Genomic DNA, 18399 nt, shown 5'->3' on the forward strand with positions numbered 1-18399 from the left:
CGTATAGTTTCATTTTGTTCCACCCTAGTGAAAAAGTTTTTGTTTCATGTAAGGCAAATATTTGCAAAAGGAGAGAGGAAAATGCAGCAGGTGATAAGCACCATTTAGTACTCATGAAGGGTGCTCTTGTAACAGGGTATTTTGATACTTAATTTTTATGTAACGGTTTTTTTGGAAGGTTGGGGGAAATTGCAGAAGTTTGCCTGCCCCAAGGTTCCTTGAGGCAGTGGGACAAGCTGTATGCAACTGTCAAGGTGTTGTTGGTGGGAAAGGTCTAACATCTCCAGGGACAGAAGATCAGAGCCTTCTGTATCCTCCTGCCTCCCAGCCCATGTGTGGTTCTGTTCTCCCATATTTAATGTGTGTACCATACTTGTTTACAGTAGCTTATCAAGAGAGGAGAGATTGTTTTGCAGTGATAAGTGGTAATTAGGGAAACCACCTTCAAATACATTCTGAAAAAGCTATTCAGTTGTATGGCATATTTCCTTATTTGTGTGCATTTCACCTGTCACAGAAAAGTGTGATTCCTACTCCTTGATTAAAAAAAAGAAAGTAGAAGGTCACTAGATCTGAAAAGTAGGGTTTTTTTGTCTTTTTTTCTTTCTGTGATTTTTTTTTTTTTTTTGGTGTATTAAAGGTTTAAGATGGGAACTGAGCTGCTCAGCCCCAGTAAAACTGATGGTAGTTCAAGGCCTCCAGATCTTTCCCCATCTGTAACTTTCTGGCAACAAGTTACTTTAAAAACAAAAACAAAAGAATTTGGCGCTGAAACAGAAAATATGTGAACCTGTCACAGTAAGTGGTCTCAAAGGGCAAGCTGCTTTGCAGGAGCTAATTAACCTTAGGAAATAATTACACAAATATGCAAATGTTGTTTAGACAATTCCATGTGTTGTCGACTCAGGTAGTCCATCATAACTGCAGACCTTGCAATGTCTAGGTGTTAGAATCTGGCATAGTTGATAAGGCTTCCATTGCTGCATCACTTCAGCCTGGTATTTAACAATTAATGACTGTGTTATTACATTAGAAAATTTAACCTGTTTTCTCAATGCAACAGAATGTAACATTGTATTCACAGTGTGCCTACTGCTTATCTGTGTATACCTAATGCCTCCAGCTGTTTAAATGTTATATACCTTTCAACCCCTAGTGCTGCTATACTGAAAAAAAAATGGCAGACCAAAATGCGAGTTCACTCCCTCCACTCTACTGCCCAATGGATGGCCCAGGAATTGCCTTGTTTTGGGCTATTTACTGTATTTGTTTATGCTATAAACATTGCATGACGGCCTTTTCACATAATACGCTTCTTTCATGTCTAATTATATATACTGATCAAGGAGACAGGTTCTCAGAGGGATGGACACCCACAACCATGACTTCCACATCCCCAAAGAACCAGATGACATTATTTTGACATGGAATTACCTGTTACAGGTGACCAGCTTTCAGTGAAAAGTTTGACTTTTCCAGCACCTTTCCATCTGAGTCTGTTTCACAAACGAGATTGAGTTCAGCTTGAGGTGCATAGTATGATTTCTCCAGGCTAATCTCCATTCATTTCTGTATACTTGTATAGATAATTATGTAAACTCTGACCAAGAGGCCCCCTTCTCTATCAAATAATTTAACAATATTCTATGTAAGTGCATTCAATTTAGCTGCCATGATATTACCGAAGGCAACAGCTTCCTGAGACAGTAACCTTTTATACCGAAAATGCAGCATCCTCTCATAATTTAATCCAAGATAGGCCATGGAGGTTAAATGTCACAGATCCAGTGCAGTTTGAAATCCTAAGGAATTTGGCTGTTCTGTGCTCCTGCAGCTGGATGTGTCATGTACAGACTTGGCACCAGGTCTGAGGTGTTTGAAATATGGTGTTGTTACAAGGGGGAAAAAATTAGCAGATGCTCTGAGAAAGAGCTTTTCTTCTAAGCATGTAGGGCTCCTCGAACTCCTTAAGCATATGTGCTTTTCTTATCTTGCTTAGGGCTTAGCAGAGTGTGTATAGCAACCCCGTTTATCCTGACATTTTTTTGGTTTTTTTTAACTAGTAATAAAGAAAACTGTAGATACAGTCTAGATTTAACTCATTCTAGCTGATTTCTTTTTGCTTTTACAGAATCCTATTGAGTCTTTGTACTGGACTGTGAAGTTGTGCAGTTATTAATTTGGTTTACTAGACCACTGGTTCAGCTTGGACTGGTGAAAGCTTTTTTTGGCTGATTCAGAAGCTTCTTGCTGGTGTCTTAGTCTTGTGGAATCTAAAACTGTGTGCTTTTGCCAGCAGGGTGTAGAATAATAAATATAAAGTAACCTGAAAATGCTATATTAAGCAGAAACAACCACCTCTTTTCCCCAGAATGCTAAGCAGCATTGGCTACCTACACAAAAATTGTTGTTAAGAGTACAATGGTAACATTATTATTGAAAAACAAGCACCTCCTATGTATATAAATAAGGTAAACCTTTTAGATAAATTAGTAATTTTAAAACTTTCCCAGGGTTTTATGCTTTTTCCATCCATATGCTAGAGTATGTCACTTTTACATAGGAAACTCCAGTTCAAATTGTTTTTCAGCTTTATCTTAAGAATTGGGCTGTCATATTTACTTTATGTAATTTCTTTTTTCAAACTTCCCTCTTTCCTCACAAAGAGAGGAGTCTTTACCTCCTTGACCTATCTGTACAATCATATTTCAAAACAGCAACAAACTGTTTTCAAATAAGTCCCTTTTCACACTGAGGTTGTTTACAATTGGTAAAACATAATTAGTTAAAACTACATTCTGTCTTAGTCAATGAAGAGCAGAATCTATCCAGGGTTAAGAGCAATCCAGGTTTTTCTGGCTTTTAAATCACTTCTGCCATAGTGAAAAAGCATAAAAGCATGTCATTATTCTAAAACCTTTGAGTCAGGATCCATAAAAGATTTGTAGCCATCTCACTCTAACTTTGGAAACAGGGCATAAGAATAGAAGTAAAAGCCAAAATCCACCACATTACTTGGTTTTGTCTCTTCCCACTAATTTTAGACATTTATAAGAGCTTAAATCCCCAAAACTGAGTTGCAGAGTTGAGATCTAGATCACTTCAAGATTCTTGATAAAGTTTCAGTAATTCACACTGTGTGATTAGCAGCTTCTGACTGCCAGTAGCTTTTAGTGGTTTGTGCTTCCTTTTTCCCAAGGAAATGAGTCACCTAAGGATATGAAGTTGTTGGTGGAGCAAAGGGAAAAGGGATGCAAATTTTAGGAAATTAGATGACCTTGACTGATCAGCTCTTTCTGGCATTGAAGAGCCTGAAAAGAGCCAGCACTGTTATCCTGGGTGTGTGAAATGCTGGTGAAGCAGGGTACCTAGCAAAGCATCTTAGTCTTGTCACCTGAGGCTAGACCAGATTTGTAGTTATGACCRCAAAAACCTGGGAAATAAAGAAAATATAGATGGGTATAGTGTTTCCAAGACCCTCTAAGGTAGGAGTACACAACTGTGAGTTTTGATGAGAGTGTGTTAAAATCAGTGTGTGTCACTCTAGTGTATTCAGTGACTCTTACATAGGCAGGCTTTGGCAAAATCTTCAATAGTAAGAAAAAGTGGTCCTCTAAATACTAAAAATTCCAAAGTAGTGGCTGCCACCAGTCAAGAGGTGTTTTATTTGCACTGTCTTATAGTCTGCAGTCACAAAAAGTAACATTTAAAAGAGTATTTGAAAATACCATAATTTTAATCTCAATTTAGGTTTGCAGTGGCTAATAATATGAAAAAAAAGCAACCCAAATTGAAATTACTGGTCTTTACCAACCTAAATTATTCTATGATTATGTATTTACATTGTTCCTATTTGTTTTTATTTGTTTTATCAGTCTAAGGCATAAATACTTTAAACAAACCATCAGTGAACAAATATTTGATGAAGAAGTGTCAGAAGAATCTGAGCTGTGGCTCATAGTTCCCATGAACGCCTCCCTGTTGAGTGGAATTGTCATCATGGTATTTACACAAAATTTTGCAGATGCATAGTTTTTGTTATATTTATTAAAGTAAGCTCAAAAMCCAACAGTTTTACTGCCTTTAAATTGCTATTTTGCATTTTCTTTATTTAGATGAAAAAATCTGTTCTTTTTTTTATACTAGTGTGTATTCATTTGATGTTTGCTTTAACGAAACATTTTAACATACAGGAACACATTGCTTTTAGAGAGTATTTCCATTTTTTAAAAGAAAACTATCACAAACATAATTTCTTTCAGGATAATGGCTCTCCAGAAGAACATGCCATTTATGTTTGGGACCATTTTATTTCCCAGTCGGCTGCAGAGAATGTGTTTTTTGTTGCTCACAGTTATGGTGGACTTGCCTTTGTGGAGTTGGTAAGTGTGAATTCTTCATTGCCTTCTTTCCTAAAAACTGTCAAAGGTTTTGTACATTCTTTGGGATCACCTTCTTGAAAGTAGCCAGGTAGAACCAAATGAACTGGTGGTCATGTACAGGTCGGTCAGGATTTCTTTGCAACCAGAAGGTCCCTGCATCTTTCCTGATTTTGAGATAAACAGTAAGGTCCTGAGTATGTGTGAACCTGGAAGACTGTGAGGAAACAGAACACAGTAGATCCTTGTCCGGATTGTGTACTGAAAGGCACCTGTTTCTGCTGTGGGGCAGAAAGACCAGAGGACAAATGAGACTGAGGGTATAAAAGAACAGTTTTAAAGTGAAGTCACGGTAGCAAATGCAACTTTTTGTAAATAGATTGGAACTGAAAGTGAGGGAAATTTGGCACTTTTTTTCAGTTTTGGCAGTTTTTCTACAAAGGTCTGCAGAACTTGCAGGAAAGGCTTCTGTTTTCCCATTTATTAGGCTCTGCAGTGATATAAGGTGGGGAAAACCGCTCCGTGTTTAAAGCTGCTCTACATCTGGTGCTGAGACTGCTGAATATCCAGATTGTCAGACTTTCACTCTTTTCTCGAAAGGCAGATCTCTTGACCCCATCTGGTTTACCAAATTGCCTGTTGAACTTACATACCATTCTGTCAGTGTAGCTGCAGTCTCCTTGTGTGATTTTCAAAYGCTAGTGTAATCAGAACGTGTTCTATTGAAGGAAACAAAAAAAAAAAGTAAAGGTACTGTTTTTTGTGGAAAGGTAAATTGCAGAACATTACAACTGGTTTTACAGGCATGGGAATCAGCAGACATATATGTAAATCTTTTGTCTAGGATACATTAGTTTAATCTAATTGAAAGTTGATTAAGATGTGTGTGAACATAAGATGAATGCCTTAGTTAAGAAAAAACATGCATAAGTGTGTGGTTTTAATCTTATGCTGCTCCAAGTAGCAATACCAGTCCAGACCATGACCACTTGTATTATTTTAAGAACTTCAGATTTTCCTCAGCCTCTTTTTTTGGTTCTGAAATTAATGTCATTTTAATTGTCTCTACGGCCCTGGAAGAGTATGTGTAAAATATGCTTGATGTATACAGATTTGAGACTTGAGAACAGTTCATTTTGCTGAAATTGTCTGAGTTGATTGTTGATTGTTTTTCACATTTATTTTATTACCTGCTCAATAAATAGTCTCAAAACTAAATTTTTAAGAGACCTTGAAGGTGAGTAATTCATTCTGTAACCACATCTTTGGGCAAAAAATGGGTTGTGTTGCATGTGCCTGTTGCTCTTGCGGTGCCATAAAGGTTGGGGAGCAGTTGTTCTGTCTTTGCTTTCCTGAGTTGTGTTTTTCAACTGCTCTAGGTTTTAGCCCAGCTTATTCTGGTTTAACTTGTGGATCCAAACTAAAGTGTTCACCAAATTTCTGTAGGTTTTGTAAAACTGCATTGTTTGGGTCACCTGATGCCCAGAGATACATAGACTTAGCAGAGGGCAGGAGTAAGAATCCACTGGAGACCTTTCTCAGTGTTTCCTGAACAGAATGCTAATGTGAAGGAGGCTTGGAGAGTTTCTCCATCCAATTTCAGTCAATGGCTTGAGGTGGCATGGGTAACAGATGRCCAAGGTGTCATTCCCATTTTGCCTGTTTCTCTTGTCACACCTATGGATATTTCTTCACTTTTGTTCTACTTTAATATGAACCACACTGATGTTTCAGAACAAGACTTGACATCTGATCTTGGGGCTTCCAAGTCAGGGTGCTCAGGGCCTGTGAAATTACCACAAGCTGAGTGAAAGTTTTTATCAGTCCCAGGAAGCAACCAGTAAGTAAGAAGTTAAAAAGGACCTTTGTCAGAAAGACAAGATGGTCTCAGTAAGGGTCAGCTTCTATAGTCTGCCATCTCTGTAGGAGATGCATGCCTGAGAGGAAGAATATAATACATATCCATTAACACATCACATACCTGTCATGCAAAACTAGACCTGAGATGTATTTTTAATGTAACCAAACATTCTTCTAAAAAATCAAAGTATATTAGCACCTGGTTTAGGCAGAGGTAGTTTGATATTTGAGTTCTAGTGAAAGCAGTCCGATTAAATAATTCATACAATGAGGGACATATCATTGAAATAAACCCTGAACTATTTATCACAGTGTAATTTGTATGGTTTGATTTTGTTATTATCATCTCGTTTTTCTTAAACTTTATATCCATGTGTCACTTAGTAATTGCAATGAGCTCCAAAAAGAAATGGAGCAGCTGATAGGCAATTACTGTCTTATGACAAATACATTTTCGATCACTTCACTTTCTTCTGTGATTCATGTGGGGGTGATGATGAGGTTGATAGAGCAGCTACACCATATAGCAACTGTACCACCTCTACACTTCCTTTGCAAGTTTTTGGTTTAACTGATTCATGAAATTGTAGGTTATAGTCGTTATGGAGACCTGTTGCACAGCTGCTCCTTCTGTATCTGTGCCTCTTACAGGAGAACAGTGTGAAGCATATGGCTTTAATTTGGAGTGAAGGTTTCTGCCTGAGCCCTCTGAATTTTATTTTGCCTGCTGGGAAAAAGAAAACAAGCAAAAAATATTTTTAAAAAATTATGTTTTCAATTAATATCTTTTTAATCAACTTTCCATGTTCAGTGCTGCAAGGTCTGTCATGGTGGCTTGCAGTCATCCCAGCCACGGCTTGCCACTTCATCAAGGTGCAAGGCTCTTGATGAAAATGGAATGTTCTGGCATTAAACAGAAAAACCCGTTGAAACCTGATATTAAGCAAAGTCTTGTTCATGAATGCTCATACTATGGTTTGGGAGGAGCTGCCACTCTCCCAGGAAAAGGCAGAGAACGACGGGCAGTACCCATCCAGGTGCTCCTTTGTTTGAAGCTGCTGAGGGACATAGCCCAGGAAAGGCCATGCTGCTCTGCCTTGCTCCTTGATTTGCATGCATTTTGTTGGGAAGCTTAAAGTGAAAAGAGAGCAAATAGGACTATCACATATGAAATCGATAAAAAGGAGGGTCATTCTTCTTTACAAAACTTTGGTGTCCAAAATTCATCCCCAATTCGTTCCAAATTTCATCTCACCTGATAAAAATCAGGCTGTGTTTTGGAAGTCCTTCTTAAATAGACCAGTTAAGCTTAGCTGCAATTTTCAAATATATGCCACATCAAGTAAAAATTTTATTGATCTTTGCAGCTTTTTGATCTRCATTTTCTTATGTCTATGATTGCAAGATGTTAAGAAAAATAAGGTGAGTCTGCAGTATCAGGCTCAAACACATATAAACTGTTACCCAGTTACTGCAATATAGACACACATTTTCTGTACCTTGTGTCATGGAATACTAGGGGAGTAATGGAAAGTGATGAAAACGTGTGGGAAATAAAGTTTCACCAATAAATGTATTACACTTTCTTGTTGTATTGTTTATTAGTTGAATTACAAATGGCAAATCATAAGCCATATGTTAGAACGTATCTCAATGTTTAGTAATTAAAATTTGTGTATTTGTGGTTTGAAATTAAGCATGCATCTGATAATATCTACACGTAAATTACTTTTTGAATGCACAGCACTAAAAATAATTGTTAGGTCACTGTGTTTTGCTTATTGCTAATTAGTGATTTTGAAAAGCTCAAGCCATGATTCATGAACACATCTCAGCTTCTTATTTCTGACTACTTTCACAGTGTAGTCAGGAATTTATTTTCAGAAGCAGTTTGCTTTACTTGATGGCAAATTGTGGAACTTTCCCAACTCCAAGCTTATAATAATTTTATGAAATTTAACAGAAAGTGAGAATTTCAAGTTGATGGAGTCAATTTTATATTTAGTTTACGAAAATCAGAAGTTTCTTGTACAACGCCTCCTGTGAGATTTTCTGCCAAATTKTGAGGGTTTACAATTATTTTGCTTTAAAAAGAATGTTTTTCCTTGTCAATGCCTGCATGAAAGACCCACACAGGAGAATCTTTGTGGAAAATTTCTTCTGTTTGCTTCCTATATTTCTGAGACCATGGAGTCTGCATTTTCAATTGTTACCTCATAATCTTATAGCTAGAGGTGTAGCTTTTTTGTTTTAATTTTAGTTAAATGATACCTTAAAAAAAACCCCAAACATCATGGGAATCATGACAAAATTATGAGAATCATTAAAGGTATCTCCAGCTTACAGCATTCATAGTGCTGTAAAAATACAAAGTACGCAGGGGAATGTAATAATTAGGAGAAGGAAAGTAGGTTCTTTAGCAGGTGATAAACTATTCACTGTGGTCTTTTGGCTAAAATATTGGGTGTATATATTGGTAATTTGTGCAAAGGTGTAGATAAAAGGTGCAAGGGCGTGCCTTTTAGGGAGCTTTGTTAAAATGAGAGCCTTTAAAATGCACTGTTCAAATTSCTGTATCCGCTGTAGAGTCTTAATTCCATCAAATCTGCCAAATTTGGCCATTTGAAATAATTTTAGGTCCATCATTTTGAGATACTCTGCAATGTGCTGCCACTTGATTTTGCTGTATTGTGCTGAGTATGGCAAGGACCTGGCCCTGACTGGTGCTGATAGGTGCCATAATAATGATGATAGACAGGCACCTGCTGAGCTACCTGTAAGTCTCTGAGGCTGCATCAGTATTCTGGCACAGGCAAAATGCAATTTAAGAACCTTAATAACTGGGCTGTGAACCTGTCATTAGTTTTTCATTAATTTAATTTCCTGAAGTCTCAGACTGAATGGTTTGTTATATTTGGCTTTTTATATATACTTACATAAATATATCTACTTATTTTTTAATTTAGTTTGCCAGGAAAATTGATGAGTGGGTACTGTGGACATGCAACTCTTAATTCCCCTGGCTGACAGAATAAATCGAAATACATCTACTGATGCATGGTAGAGATAGCATAAGATCTGTGATGGCTGTAGGAYGCATGGGAAAGAGCTGGAAGCAGAGAGCTGAGAAGGAAAACACCTCAATGACCAGGATCTTTATTGTGAAGACAAAAGCAAAATACCACTGTGCTTTAAGGCTTTGTGAGCATTTAACTGGAGGGGAAAAAAAGCCAAAAAAAACCAAAACACTCTTCAGATGTGGAATTTCAGTTGGGATAGCTGTGTGGGAGGGTGTCTTGTAGGTTGATGAGAACTTGGCTTGTATGTCCAGTCTTCAGAGAGTTAATCTCACCCAACACTACCTGGTTTCGATCTCATATTTTTCTGTGTTGGACACTTAAAATAACATCTTTTTGAATCGGGTATAACTTAGTGAAAAACAAGAAAAACAAGTCTGAATGTAAAAATTAAATCTTAATTCTGTTTGGTTATTTATTTCAGCTGTTCTTTGTTATCCTTCTTGGAAAAATGTTCATTCATCTGAAAAAGGTCAAATGAGAAATGACGGTCGACAAGAGAAGCTGATGGAGGAATCAGGGATAGGTTATGTAAAAAAGGGTTGGACAGGGACAGGGTCTCTACCTTGATGCAGATTTTTGTAGTATTCCTATAACAGATATGGGCACACAAATTAAGTATGTGTTCCTGAAATTGGGTCCTCTCATTAAGTGATGAAATCACCACTGGTATTCAGAAGTAGAATTTCTGGAGTAACACAAAGTACAGGAAATAAACAAACTTCAGGACAGTTAGGCATTGGCAAGGCATCTGTATTTGTGCATGAAGAGTGATCTCATCAACAGTGAGTAGCAGGGTTAGAGAAGCCCTTGGACAACAGGCTTCATTGCCAATGGCTGTAAGTGAATGGCCAGATAACGTTACAAAAGAGTCAATGTGATACTGTGATCTGTTTGCTCTCTCTGCCCCAGGAAAGGAAGTAGTAATGCTGTTCAGCCTGCTGCTGTGATTAATCTGAGATAATCTGAGACATTTGGGAGGATTAAGTCAGTCTGGAAGAGATATGGGGAAGAGGTGTTGGTACGCTTGGATCAATGGAAAGCCTATTTTGCCAGAAACAATGAAGGATCCACAGACCTGCTGTCAAATGGTGGCACATGGGCTTGTTCTGCCTATCATAAGCACCAAAATCAATACAGCCATAGAGATAGTACCCATATCCTTTAGGTTTATCAGTCTTTAAAAGAGCTGTGTAAATTGCTAATGCTCTTACATTAACTTTGGTAGCTGTATCTAGAAAGAGAAGGTTCAGCATCTGTTTTGCATTTGCTGCAGAAAGAAACAGAGTTTAAAAACATGGCTTGTTCAGCCTGGTAAAGGAAAGCTTAGAGGGATTGGTAGCACTCTGCAAATACGTCAGGAGAATAAACAGCAGGGAGGGACAGCCATATAAGCCAGAGAACAATGTTGGCACAGGAACAAATGGATTAAAACTGGTCGTGAATAAATTTAGGGTGGAATTAAGTTTCTTACCATTGGATTAGGAAGTCCTGCTTGGGAACAGGACTGGGGCAAAGCTGCTGCCAAGCATGACCCACACATGGCAAGAGTTATGTGGGTAATTGGCTGAGACTGTCAGTCCTTGGTGTGACCCGGAGTCTGTGTTCCTGTGAAAGCCATCATATGCAAGTGCATAGTTTCCGCTACAAACAGCTGGATTAATTTTTCTGGAGTTGATGCCTCTCTGAGTCCAGGCTCACTCCACTGGATTAGCTGAATTTTAAGCAAAACCAGGTCAAACCTTTTAACACCAATGTTTGCAAACAACTTTTTTCCTTCCTCCTTACTTTGACTTGCAGATTCAAAGAATATGTTTAATTGGAACAGACACATCAGGATCTTCAAGTCCAGCTCCTGGCCCTGCTCAGGACACTTCAAGAATCACAATATGTCCCTGAGAGTGTTATCCCAACACTTCTTGAGTTCAGACAGACTTGGTACTTTGACCACTTCMCTGTAAGCCTGTTCCAGTGCCCAGCCACTCTCTGTGTGAAGAACCTTTTCCTGATACCCAACCTAAACTCCCCTCAACTCCTGTCACTGGTCACGTGAGTGAAGAGATTGGTACCTACTCTTCCCCTCCTGACAGTGTTGAAGACCACAATGATGTCTCCCCTCAGTCTCTTCCCCAGGCTGAAAAGACCAAATGACATCAGTCATTCTTCATATGGCTTTCCCTCAAGGTCCTTCACCATCCTTGTGACCCTCCTTTGGGCACTCTCTAATAGCTTTGTATCTTTTTTATATTGCAGTCCCCAAAGCTGCCCCCAGCACTGGAGCTGAGGCCGCCCCAGGTCAGAGCAGAGCGGGACAATCCCCTCCYTTGCCCGGCTGGCMRTGCTGGGCCTGATGTCCCTCAGGACACGCTTGGCCCTCCTGGCTGCCAGGACACTGCTGGCTCAGCTTGCCACTGACCAGGACCCCCAGATCCTTTTCCCCGGCACTATTCTCCAATCTCTTGACCCCTAGACTGTACACACAACAGGGTTTGTCCCATTGATCTTGAATAACAGAGGAATTTGGGAGCAGACTTGTTTTTGGACATAGTGGACTCTTTTTTGCTAATGCCTTTTGAAATGCAAAAGTTTCAGCTTGAGGTAGAAAGCAACAGGCATAGCAGGTCCTGTGGTGAGGGTTTGCAGCTGTAAGGAAATTAAACGATTGAGCAAAAAAACCCTGAAATATACATGTTTGCTGTACTGGGAGCGGCTTCTTGATCACGTTTGGCTTTTATTGATATATGAAGAAAATAGATGTGTGTGTATGTGTGTGCGTGTACACATCTATGTATTTGTATGTATATATTGCCCAAATATTTTAGCCCATTCTCAGCGGTAATAAATATGCTGACAAGCATACACTGGCATCATTAGTTCCGTTGCTAACATTTATTGTTATTATCTGTTTSCATTATGGTAGCAATCACATAGCAGTGCCTTGTCCTAAGGAGCTTGCAATCTGGAAGGGTGCTCTAATGGGAAGAGACAGAGGAGTGATGAACAATTGCAACACAGTTCATAGCATCATAACTGCATATCCTTTTAAATTTTTTGGTGGCTTAGTGTAAATGCCATGTAGGCATCTCCTTCCTCACCTCATCTGCAGCCCTGTTAGCCACGCTGCTGGATGACAGGAGAGAGTGGCAGCAGTGTAAGCCTGATCACTGGCCACTTACAGAACAGATACATGCTGTGAATATTCATCCCTCTTTGTTACCTTGCTCAAGACAAGGTACTCAGTCTCATTACATTTTGCTTCCTCTTAATCATTTGCTAATGTGATATCTCATGCTTCATTCAGCTCAGGCCATSGTCTGAGGCTAGCTGTGCCTATGCTTCTTCCCCACTTCTTTCCAAAAGGAGAAGGATCATGTTTTCTAGAATTTTATACTGAGTAGTAATTGTTGGCACCACCCATCATTACTTTTTATCTCATTGTAGTATTTATATTACTTTTCTAGTTTGAAACCAAAGTTGGCATGTTAATTATGTAATAAACAAAGAACATGCTATGAGTAAAAAGTTAGGGTTATTTGGAAATCCAGTTACTTGTAAATATATGGTTGTACCATAAGAGATTTAGTGGTCAAAGGCACAGCACTTTATGCATTTATTTGTGGAAATTTTTTTTTAGAGTTGCATCTTCTTATTAGTTTTATATTTTTATAACCTCTTTGCATTGTTCCAAAATCCATACATTACACAGTGAACATTTAGATTTCTGCCTGAAGATCTTCAGCAATTGTTCTCACACTTTCATCCACTTGCTCCTTTGTTGCTTAGCTTATATAACTAGGTCTTCATTTGGTTTTTCTTTTTCCCCCTTTTTTTAAAAATTCCTATCTGAATTCAGTTCTATTTGTCAACATTTCTCTGGCCGTGTGCTGAGAATTGAACTTGGTATTTTAAGTGCAGTTAACAAAATTAGCTCAGAGTGAACTTCAATATCTTTGTTCTGCTGTTCAGCATTTTGGTCAATGCAGCCGAAGTGGTATTAGATTTTTTTCAAAAGTTTCTTTGAATTTGGTACCTGCTAGTTTTCATGTATCCCTCAAAGCATTTTAGTGCTCTCAATTTTCCTTTCCTCAGTGGTACTGAATGCAGTAAATTTGAATGTAGTAGATTATTTCCTTCCAACAACCCCCCAAACAATATTATCTCACAGTCTTCCTAATTAAATCTAGCTGTGTTGTGGCCCTTGTTGTGCAGGATGACAAACTGTATTGTCATAACAATTCCTTTTGTGCTACAGGTCTGTGAATCTTGGAAGCTTGTTTTGTATATCTTTAATGTCTTACCTCTCTTGGCAATTTCTCCCATTTTAATGTCACCTACAAATTTAATTAATTCCAGATAATTAATGAAGATGTTAAGTAAAACGATATTTGGCATCTGTCCCTATATCTGGCTAGAAATTTCCTTCTGACTTAGTAAATTCCTTTGTATTCTTTTCCTTTCCTGCATTGTTTCAACTGTTTTAAATTCTGCAAGACAGTACAACTTATCAGTTTATTTTTCATTTCAAATTCCATCTTTGAAAGGAAAAAAAAAGCCAAAGCACAGGACCATATTCAAAGAACATATCACTTCTCCTTTCAGCTCTTTGTAGATAAACTGCAACATGTGCATCTCTCAAAACTGACAGACAACATCTCTGTACAACCATCTCCTTAAATGTGTAGAGCACACTGTTGATTGTGACAGTAATTTTCAGAACTCAGGACAAGTAGTTTTTCTGAATTTCTTGCCTGGCCATTTATTTCCTCACTGGTTGCAGAAACTTCCCAGAAGTTAAAAGTTCTACAGAGGTGTTTGCTGTCTRAACCATGTCACACTCATCAGAGCTTTTCAAGACACTGAGGAAAATTCATCAATGGTAACAAGAGTCATGTCTTCTGTCCTGAATCTCTTTAAGTGCCTGACAGTGCACATTTTTGCTTTATCACATTCTTTTTATGAAAACTAATTCACTCCTTCTCTCTTTTGGCTTTATGAGGTGAATTCCTGAGATGCTGGTACATGTGTTTTCCTGCTGCGTCAATAAAAAGTCACATCTCCTATTTTCCCTGACAGACTTAGTAGCTTTTCACTCCATCCAGGTTGATGATCTTAAGACTTTGCCTTCTTAATCCTCTCTGAATGTGCATCTTGGTTTTTATTTTATGAAATCCACCTGGCTCTTACSAGAAGGTGCCTCTTTTTTTGCTGCGTTGCATCAGGACAGGAAAATGAAATTTCTGGAGCACCACTTTATGTGGATGTGGTCATTGCATCTGGCTGTGTGTTGATATGGCCGTAGAGTCAAACAATTGAGTATGCTGGTTGTGGGATTTTTTCCCTGCAGTTACAGTATGAAAAAACATGGCATTTTATGTAATTTTGTATATTGTTGTCTGTCTAGATTGGTTTGGAGAAGATTTTACAAGATATGACATTGTCACATTCTGAAGGTTTACAGTTCTCTTGGAATTTATATWGGAACACTAATAAAGAAGAAGAGTAGGAGTTTTATATTTGCTTATACAATGATAGATGTGGGAATATCACACGTAGTATGTACTTACAAGTTTTGTGGTGAATTTAGATTATTCCATCTGAAATATTGAGCTGTTCAAAATTCTGGCATTCGTTYTCTTTTAATGGAACAAAGCATTTTAAAAAGGAAGTTGTCTTACTGTTATTTCATACTTTTCCCCATGTCTATGACATGACCTGATAATGCTGATAAGACTACACAAGTATATTATGTTAAACGGTAATTAAGGTGAAAAGTATATGTATGGTTTTGTGTGGAACAGTAGAGATTTTACAAAACTTTAAAACCACTTTAGTGGATCAGTCAGAGGAACTGCAAATTAATAATATATTAGGCATTGCAAATCCAGGTGGAGTGAAAGGAATGCAAACATACGGTGGTAAAGGGAGCTCTCAAACTGTGGTACTATAAGAAACATCTAGAATTTGCATTTTATGCTAGAATTTTCCCTCTTTAGTCAAGATGTGTTAGATAACTGTTTGAGTATATTAGTGAAGTATTTTAACATTAATAATGGCATGATTACCAACATTTAAATGTTAAAATAATTCTRTTTAAGGCCTTTGACTGAATGTAACATGAAATAAAAATACATTTTGCACATATATTAATTGAGAAAAATTGTACTTYCAATGCTGCAGAATTGAGCTGTTATTTTAATGCAATGTGTCAAAGTGCAGGAGTAAAATTGCCTTGTAAATACCTGAAAAATAAATAGTTTCATTAGTTATTTATCTCTTTTGCATTTCCAAGCAAAATAAGTCTAATAATGGATCTCAGTGACCTGCAGTAACAGGATAGAAAGGGCATGAGGTTTTTACCTTGATGAAGCCGAGGCATTTTATTTGCTTGTCAGTCTCTGGATTATATTTTGTCCTAGAGTGGCATGACACATATGACAGGAGTATTATATCTTAAAAAAATTCAAAACAAAATAACCCCAACCACCCCCCTCTCAGTTCCTACCCCTGTGGGCACGTAACTGCCAGCATTTTACAAGGTTTTAAAGTACAGCGATTATATTATCTCATTCTTWAAAAAAAAAGGGCATTGTTAATTTAACCCTCAGTAATCTTATTTCACCTTATCACCATTGCAGTCTACAGCTGGCAGATTTTTTTTTTCTTAAACCAGCTGTTGAAAATAACCTAGTTTAAAGAGTTCACAGCTGAACGTGAGGGATTCATCATTATATATTTACTGTCTGAGGCTGATATAGCTGTAAGGTTTTTTAGATGCCATTGATCTATTGCGCATGTTCCCTCCCTGGGTTGCAGGACGTGCTTCTATTTGCATAAGGCCCTGGGCAAGGTTCTTTCTTGCATTGATTGGCCTGTCCAAGGGAGCCTGATGTGCTCCTGCATTGATCACCCTGTCTTTTCTTGGAAGGCAGTGTTACGCCGAGTTCATCTCAAACATTCTAGGGAAAACTCTACTGCAGATGTCACAATTTTATTCAGATGTTCCTTTGAGTATAGGCCTTTCCTCCTTTTTCCCATTTTCCAGGATAACTTGCTTTGTTTTTGTTTTTCACTTAATTTGGCTGTGTTTCTGTAGTTAGGGCGCAGCAGAGACCAGAGTACATTAAAAAGCTATATTACATTTACGCCAATTATTCCATGCTGTGGGTTTTTTTTCTTTAAAATAATGCCTATAGCTTCCAGCAAAAATCAAAACTCCTCTGTCTTCAAAGAGTTTGCAGTTACAATGGGAGAATTAATCTAAAAATATGGTACTGATGTCTTAGCTTAGATTAATATTGTCAGCTTGTAACTTGTATGATTTGCACCAAATTTTCTTCTGTGTTAGAAAAATAGTTCTAAATGGCACCTTCAGCGTACAGCTGTGGTTGGATTTTGTTTTTCTAGAGGTGTACTCCAAAACGGATCATGCAGATAAATTGCTGAGCAGACTGATGACTGAGAGGCTCAGTCTTGATCATGGAGGACAAATACTTCCCTACAGCGTCCTTGGGTCACCAACATGGTATGTTGGGGGCTGTCTTTCCAAAGCCAGGTTAAGCACTTGGATTCTTGACTCACCCTAGTAGGGGATGGAGCTTTTATGAGAGGGAGAGTGTCTCCTGCAATAACCCATAATCAGGTGCTATGAAATCCAACATTGCAATTTCTGAAAGCCACATATTTGCCAACATGCCTAATTATAGGTGAGTTGCATGTTACTATYGTCTACCAAACTAATTTCTGTGGTCAGAAGATTATATTACACGTATACATTCCTATAGGTAAGGTTAAATGTGGTTATACCCCAAGGGTGGCTCATATCTAATGAATAAGCTGACATGCAAACTTTATCAAGTATGTGATAGCACTGCATGTTGGTGAAAAGAAATATTGTGAAGGAATTCCTCTTATAGAGGAGCAGAACAAAGAACATCACAGAGATGTTCCTTGATTACTTTCAGAAAAATTTCCTATGGATATTCTTGTGGATGTCGTAGAATTTTCTTCAAAAGAAATAAGTATTCAGAGATACACAGCTGAGGTCATGTTAACTTAACATAACTGTTCAGCTTTTTTATCACTTGAGTAATTGTTTCACATCTTTCACAGAAGCAGTAACGTTTCATATTGCATTGTGATACTCTGGCCTAGGGAACATATTCCTTTGGTCATTTAGTAAAACAAAACTCAGATAAGTATAATTCAGGTAGCATATATGAAATTTCATCTGCATTATCATGCAAATGTGGTGAGAATGTAGCATTTCCCAAGATGTCGTTTGACTATTAGGATCTTTAGAAAATGGTCTCTCAAAGCCACAAAGCTAATATTCCAGAAAAAAAGCTATATAAGGCCTAAAAATTGTCTATCCTTATTCTATATGAATAATAAATGTAGGACAGGCCATTATTAAAATCACAAAAGAATGTGTTGACCTATTGGAACAAGGATCCTTTTTGATTTTTTGCATCAGTGATGTGTTCTGAGCTTTCCATAGCATAGAGGATGAACATGCAAATGCAGATTTCAAAAAACTGCAGTGAAAAAAGAAGTAGGATCATAACTGGAAATCAGATCTATTTTGTTTCAGTGCATAAATTATATCTGTGGGTATTTATACCTCTAACTATTTTGTTAAACATAATGATACCCTATGCAAACATTATATATTTTGTCTGCATTGTGCACATATTTTGCATCTGCAACAATTTTCATTTATCTTAAGCTCTCTTTTGGTGATATTTGAGTTAATGAATGTAGAATATGGGGATGGGATAAATATGGACTGGTCTCTTAAATGGGGAGTGGAACTTGATTTTCATTTTAAAAGAAAAGAAGAGCCTGAGTGTCTTGTAGTAGCCTCTTATCTTTTTATTCAGTTGAAGAAAAACACTGTGCTTGTTTATGTGTGTGAACTATGCAGGACATCAAGACCCAAAAAATTGCTGGTAGCAAAAGAGATCTCTTGCAATCAGTTTCAATTTTGAAAAAGAAAGATTGGGACATGCTTATTTTAATTAAATTAAATGAAGAAAAGTACTCTTTTCTCTTACTTCAGGAAGGAATAGTCTCTGGGGAAAAAA

The 18399-nt window shown here is 37.7% G+C and overlaps 1 protein-coding gene across 4 annotated transcripts in view; it reads left to right on the forward strand.

Moving 5' to 3' along the window:
- The window catches only part of FAM172A (family with sequence similarity 172 member A), a 256196-nt gene that overhangs the window by 143183 nt on the left and 94614 nt on the right, over positions 1 to 18399 (forward strand). For all 4 annotated transcript variants that reach the window (XM_057372937.1, XM_057372946.1, XM_057372955.1 and 1 more), the window contains one exon: positions 4263 to 4382. In XM_057372937.1, coding sequence (XP_057228920.1) covers positions 4263 to 4382 — 120 coding nt within the window. The remainder of the gene's footprint in view (positions 1 to 4262; positions 4383 to 18399) is intronic.

This window comes from Malurus melanocephalus, unplaced genomic scaffold (assembly GCF_030028575.1).
Source record: "Malurus melanocephalus ecotype Western Australia unplaced genomic scaffold, MMel_1.1 scaffold_7, whole genome shotgun sequence".
Classification (NCBI taxonomy): Eukaryota; Metazoa; Chordata; class Aves; order Passeriformes; family Maluridae; genus Malurus; species Malurus melanocephalus.